Source organism: Pezoporus wallicus, unplaced genomic scaffold, assembly GCF_028554395.1.
Source record: "Pezoporus wallicus isolate ANWC-B61680 ecotype Strahan unplaced genomic scaffold, APGP_CSIRO_Pwel_v1 scaffold_7402, whole genome shotgun sequence".
NCBI lineage: Eukaryota > Metazoa > Chordata > Aves > Psittaciformes > Psittacidae > Pezoporus > Pezoporus wallicus.
In genome coordinates this window covers 2,208,096-2,214,095 of record NW_026641037.1, presented here as the reverse complement: position 1 = coordinate 2,214,095, position 6,000 = coordinate 2,208,096, and the positions used below count along the sequence as shown (strand labels likewise).

The following is a 6,000-nucleotide window of genomic DNA, read 5'->3' as shown; positions in this document are numbered from 1 at the left end:
AACTGAATTCAGACAAAATGCTTGTGTGTAAATACCACAAGCTTTGTAAAGATATGAAAAGTTTTCTAACCAATGATGGCTATGTAGCAATGACATGTAGCAGAGAAGCATTTAAGGCAATAAACTGTGAACAAACACTCTGTACCTCTTAAAAACTGGGTTGTTGATTGCTTTCACCAGTTGATTAAGAGAGATGTACAGGTTATTTAGCAGGTGAAAAACTGGGCAACTAATTTAGGACATTGCTGTAGCAAAGTTCAGCTTCAGAACTGCATACTACTACTAAATTTCAATCCCACATGGGTTATAAAATGGCATTAAGTGAGTTTTCTGTTCAAGACAGGGACCCTCAAAATTATGGCACTGTTTTTTACCATAAACTTACACTATACATCAAGCACATAACACAGGTAGCCCCTTTTTATTTAAACAGAGCGTCTTAACCAGCTCACAAATTGTTTCAATGTTTTTACAAATTTATTCTTACTTATACGATCTCTAATTCTTTCAGAGTAACTTTCTTCTTGCCATATTCCTTTATTTTTCTTCAAGGCCTTTAACTCTGCTCGAAGGAGTCTTTTGTGAAGTTTCCAGTACAGGCGGGAATCGTGATGCAGTCCTTTAATATGCGCCGTTCTGCCAAGCCCCTGTCTCAAGATCTCTTCATTTAAACACATGCTGAGAAATCGACCCTATAAAAAGGCACAATAAACATACTCCACCTTTAAAGTTGTTTTATTTATGTTTTTGTGTCAGCTCCTCTGAGATACAAGCTTTAGTTATGGCTAAATCTATACTCCGGCAGAAACAGCTAAAAGGATTCTGGCTGAATTAAAAATGAATACTGATGATAAATATAGCATTTTACAGCTAAATATATAAATACTAAGACATTTGTGAGAGAACATTTGACAGACTAAACATTAGGCTAATCAGAACTACACAGTATAGCCTATTGACAGAAATAGGCTATATTGAGAGAAATACTCTGTCATCAAAAACACCGGTCTTGAAATCAGAGCTGCAAATATGACATTTAAAATTCATATAAAGATACATAAATTATAAATAATCATCTTCCTTGAAGGTACTGAGATGACTGGATTGTATAACTGCAGTCAAACTCAAAACTGCAGATAAAAGTAAATTTTTTGTTGCTATATTTACCTTATTTACTAAAACTAGGCACTCTAGTGCCAAGTCCTCTCTTCCCAGAAGTTGGAACCATATCATCTGCTGGGGTTTTAACTCTTGCTGTAACCAGACCATGCCACTTGGTGCCAACTCCACTCCAGCAAGTCTTACCAGTAGAAGACCTTTTGATTGCCCTGATTAGAGAAAGAACTTTGTTACTGAACCCAGCAAAGGAATTTCAGGCTTTGCACAGACCCTCAGCTGCTAGTAATGGATTTATTCCCATGGACTTAAAAGGCAAAAATAACCCATTGTGGTTCCCCAAAGCACTACTTACTTGTAAATAAGAATTTGGTCTCATCTTTCCTTTAGTAAAAAAAAGTTATTCAAGATTGTGTAAGTGGTTTAATCTAGCTTCTTTTATTTTAAGCTATTTTATTTTTCACACAGAAAGAACTGCTTTCATTATCAGTCATTCTCATTTTATCTCAAGGGAGAGGAATAACAGGCAAGAAGCATTAGCACCCCCAAGTATTTGCAAAGCAAGTGTGTGTGCCTCACAGGCTTCAGGGACAGCTTTCACCAGGTCACAGCAAAACTGTCCCCAAGAGTGGGTTTGTAGAGGCAGGTGGCCAATCTTCGGGGTAAAAGAAAGCACCACCCCAACAGTCTTTTTGCCAGGAATAAGGTGAGCTATGCAAGCAGCTGAACTGCTGGTGTGCTAGCTTTTTAGAAAAATATCACAATAATGATGCTGGTTAATACCTATATTATATTGGTGAGCTCTTTTTACAAGTCTCCTTGCAGTCTTTTATTCCCCCACTTTCTACCTGTGAAGTACAGAAAGACCAAAAGGCACAGGCAGGACTGTACCTTGCCCACCAGCCTGCCGCAGCCTGTTCTCTGTGCAGCCATAGTAACAGCCCCAACATTCCATTCCCACCCTTGTCCTTTGTGTTCTTCTACTCACATTTTCTCTGTACTGCTGTAATAAAAGGAATGCTAATGGGAATGTGTTCAACTTCCAGGCCTTTCTCCGTTATGCAATGTAATTTCCCCCTCAATTTCACATTCTTTTCTACAAACTCCACAGGTATATCCAAAGCCCTTGAAAACTTTGTTGTCTATTGATGGGAAGAAGAAGACAAAGTTTTAAGGGAAAAAAACCTAAACAAACAAACCAGAATCATAAAGCAGTAAATCATACTAAATCCAACTTCTTCCTAAAATTGTTTGGCAAACTGCGATTATTAGACAGAAGAGACAAATATATATGTGTGTGTGCATATACATATATTTAATAGTAATCAGCTGCAGAAGCCATTATGTGCCAGCCATTCCAGACACTTGTAATGTTCCATGTTGTACAGGCCTTGCAACATCAGGGGTGGGCATGAGAGCAAGGTTTATAGAAAGCACAGAAAACGACATTTTTGAGCAATATGAATTGAAGTTCTCTTGATTCACTATGAAAAGGGTGTTTTGAAAGTGGGTTGAACAGTGCTAGGATAAAAGTGAAGGAAAGCCAAGATGTGCTTAAAGATGCTAGCAGAGAACAGACATACTGAAAACCAAGGCGGCGCAGGTAGAACCAACACAGCCTTTGGTAAGGGACTGAAAGAGGAGACGGAGAAGCAGATGCACACCTTTGAAGAGATCACAGTAAGACTAAATTTGCTACTAGGAGGATCCAAAGGGGTAAGTTATGTGATCACACAGGGAAAGTGCTTAGCAGCAGCAAAGCCTTGCTTGGCAGCACAGGAATGAAGCAGCCACAGGTTTAGTGGGCAGAGGAGGAAGGACGGGAGCTGGGAATAGCACAGCGCCCAGGATTTAAGACCCTAAAATCTAGAAGTGCCACTAGTCTTCTGCAGAGCACTTGACACACATCTGTACAGCTGTGAAAAATACCGACCTGCTGATGTACCCCGGCTGGAACACACCAGCCCTCTGGAAGTAAAAAAACCTGACCCACCACGACTAAACTCAAAGATCTTTCTCCTGAATGTTATTTATTCAGGCAACCTTCCCATCTGGGGTCCAAGCCTGTAAGCCCGAAAACAGACCGGGGGCGAGGAAGGCGTCCCGCCCCAGCCGCGCTGCTGCTGCTCGGGCACAGACACGAGTAACACCGCACCTCCACCGTCCCTCCGGCGCGGGCCCTCTGAAGTCCCCGGGCCGCGCTGGGCTCCCCGCCGTCCGCCGGCACCCGGCAGCGCCCCGCGGAGCCGCGGCCGCCCCGCACACACTCACCATACGCACGCTCCGGGCCAGCACCAGCACCCCGGCCACCGCCATCCCAGTGCTCAGGCTCTGCAGGCAGAGGACAGCAGGGCTCAGCGGCGCGGCCCTGGCTCCTGCCCCCGCCCCTCACCCGCGCCCTGCCGGTCCCGTCACCCTCAGCAGGCCGAGGTGCGCGTCTGCCCACTCGGACAGGCGGGCTAGGGCCTCCGCCGCGCCGCTCCTCCGTTCCGCCATGGCCGCACGGTGCCTCCCCGCAGCGCCGCCCGCTGGCCGGGCTGCCGGGGCGGGGACAGGAGCTGCCGCGGGGCCGGGCCCAGCGGCGGGCTGTATGCATTGGGCCTCCAAACACAAACCCGTTAAGGCGGCTCCAGTCTCGGCCTGGTAGCATTTTAACGCGGCTGTGACGGCCATAACCCTCCAAACTGCACTACACCTCCCCTGAGCCCTGAGGTGCGGTACCGCTACCGGACAGGTCCCCTGCTGCACCTCGGGGCACCATCTGAAGAGAAAACCCACCTGTGGAACACTTCCACACTCATCTCTGTTGTTTATTCTTTTCTCTACAGTAATTCACAACAACTACTTGTCACTCCTTTCCAAATGGCTCTAGCTACCTGTTCCCTCAGCTGCATTAAATGCCCACCTCTGCAATGCATCTCTGTGGGCTTCAAAGAAATACATGCATTGTAAGAATCACAGAAGCAGGGAATGTTTTGGGTTGGGCCTTAAGGATCATCTAGTTCCAACCACCCTGCCATGGGCAGGTGCACCTAACACTAGAGCAAGTTGCTTAGAGCCCCATCTGCCCTGGCCTTGAACACTTCCAGGGATGGGGCAGCCACAGCTGCTCTGGGCAACTTCTGCCAGTGCCTTGCCATGCTCACAGTAATGAATTTTTTTCCTAATATCTGATCTAAATCTAATAATAATAATATTATAATTTAATTATAGTAACCTGGATTTTGTTTACACAAGTCTACCATTTAAACCCAGTTCTAGGTTTCTACACGAACAGACCATACATGAGACAGTAACAGTCACAAATCAGGGTTACAGGAGAAGATACTTAGCTGGGAATTCATAACCCGAGGCAGCAAAACCCATACTTTAGTCACAAAAATTTATCTAAGGTTGAAACTAAAGGGCAATGAAACAAAACAGCTTACAGAAAACAAAGAAGTGGACAGTGGGCACTGGCAGATTCTTCAGCACCTGTAACACAGATGAAATGTAGCGTTGGTATTTTAAAACAAGAGCAGCCAGTTGTTTTGATGGTGCACCGGCAGTGCTGAAGTTCCCAAGCCACCAGACTGGCATGCTCTGTCCTCAGCTGTTTGCTCACGGGCCACAGGAGGCAGGGTGCAACAGCAGCCTGATCCCATTTTACAGAACTTGTTGGATGTTACACTTTGCCGCACGCATGAGCCTTCTGGGCATGGGAATTAAAGAATTGAATTCTGCAGTGCTGGTATTTGCTGCTTAAGGAAGTCTTGGGAAACAAGAACAAGTCCCAGCTGTGAGCGCAGGTGACAATGACTTTCCTGCATGGTAAGCCGCTGTAATGACCCAGCACTGGAAGGGGAGAGCTGTCCACTACCTCCCCTCCCCATGTCCTGCTACACCCACCCCTTGGTCCACCCTCTCCCCTGGGACCTGTCTCACTTCACAATGATCCTGCACAGGAACTGGGACAAACCCTTCACCTACAAAAATCCAATTTCTGCCATTTCCCTTTTGCTGGAGATAACACACATCTGACTCCCATGACTCACTCAGGCCAGGCAGGAGCACAAAGCCCTGCAGTTACCAAGTGATCTAGAGCAGCACCTAGAACCATCCACCTTCTTGAACTCCCATTTTAATAACACTCTCAAGGAAGAGGTTGGGTTGCCACTTGTCTGTTTTAAAAGTTATTTTTTTACTGCTAGAGATGTTTAAATCTACAGTAATTATAATCTTAAAAAAATTAAATCACTTTATACTAATGTTAGGAGAACAAACAGCGAGACCTAAAGTTTACTAGTTCTTTTCACCAACCTGCTAATGGGCTGGTACAGTAGGATCACTTCCAATTTGCGTTACAAAACAAAAAACTCTAAAGCACTTAAGAATATAATTTCTCATATTCTCCACTTGAGAGGTTTTTCCTCTAGTTCAGAAAAGTTAATGAAAAAATATATCTTTAATTATGAACAAGATGCAGTTAAAGTGGCCCATTGTTTCAGTAGAGACACAGAACTGAAGTGCCTTTTACAGTTAATCCAGCAGAGATGATCTGCTGAAACCTGTGTGCACCACTGACTATGAATCTCCAACATAATCTTGTATTTTTTTTGTGCTTATGCGGAGGTGAAATTAGAAGACCTCTTCTACAGAGACAGGCAGAGAGAGCTGGGCTCATTCAGGCTGGAGAAGACTCCAGGGAGGCCTTTTAACAAACTTCCAGTACCTAAAGGTACTCTCCAGAAAGCTGGAGAGGGAATTTTTACAGGGGCATGCAGGGACAGGACAAGGGGGAATGGCTTTAACCTGACAGAGGGGAGATTCAGATTAGGTACTAGGAAAAAAAAAATCTTCACTATGAGGGTGATGAGGCACTGGCACAGGTTGGCCAGAGCAGCT

General features: G+C 45.0%; 1 protein-coding gene across 2 annotated transcripts; it reads right to left on the bottom strand.

Moving 5' to 3' along the window:
* Nucleotides 1-418: 418 nt before the first annotated feature.
* Nucleotides 419-3,673, bottom strand: CUNH3orf33 (chromosome unknown C3orf33 homolog). 2 transcript variants are annotated; one of them, XM_057421765.1, is made up of 5 exons: nucleotides 3,532-3,673; nucleotides 3,388-3,447; nucleotides 2,105-2,258; nucleotides 1,168-1,328; nucleotides 419-692 (listed from the first exon to the last, which is right to left on the bottom strand). In XM_057421765.1, the coding sequence occupies exons 1-5, from the start codon at nucleotides 3,610-3,612 to the stop codon at nucleotides 426-428; spliced, it is 723 nt and encodes a 240-aa protein (XP_057277748.1). In that variant the 5' UTR covers nucleotides 3,613-3,673; the 3' UTR covers nucleotides 419-425. The 2 variants fall into 2 exon arrangements, with proteins under 2 accessions (XP_057277748.1, XP_057277749.1); XM_057421766.1 differs by lacking the exon at nucleotides 3,388-3,447 and having other exon boundaries at nucleotides 3,532-3,667.
* Nucleotides 3,674-6,000: the final 2,327 nt, after the last annotated feature.

Excerpts from the sequence above, each read along its gene's own strand:
- CUNH3orf33 (XM_057421765.1), bottom strand. The coding sequence starts at position 3,612 with ATGGCGGAACGGAGGAGCGGCGCGGCGGAGGCCCTAGCCCGCCTGTCC. Across the intron at positions 3,448-3,531 it reads CGCACCTCGGCCTGCTGAGG|AGCCTGAGCACTGGGATGGC; the intron begins GTGACGGGACCG and ends CTCTGCCTGCAG. Across the intron at positions 1,329-2,104 it reads TACAGCAGTACAGAGAAAAT|GGCAATCAAAAGGTCTTCTA; the intron begins GTGAGTAGAAGA and ends TTCTCTAATCAG.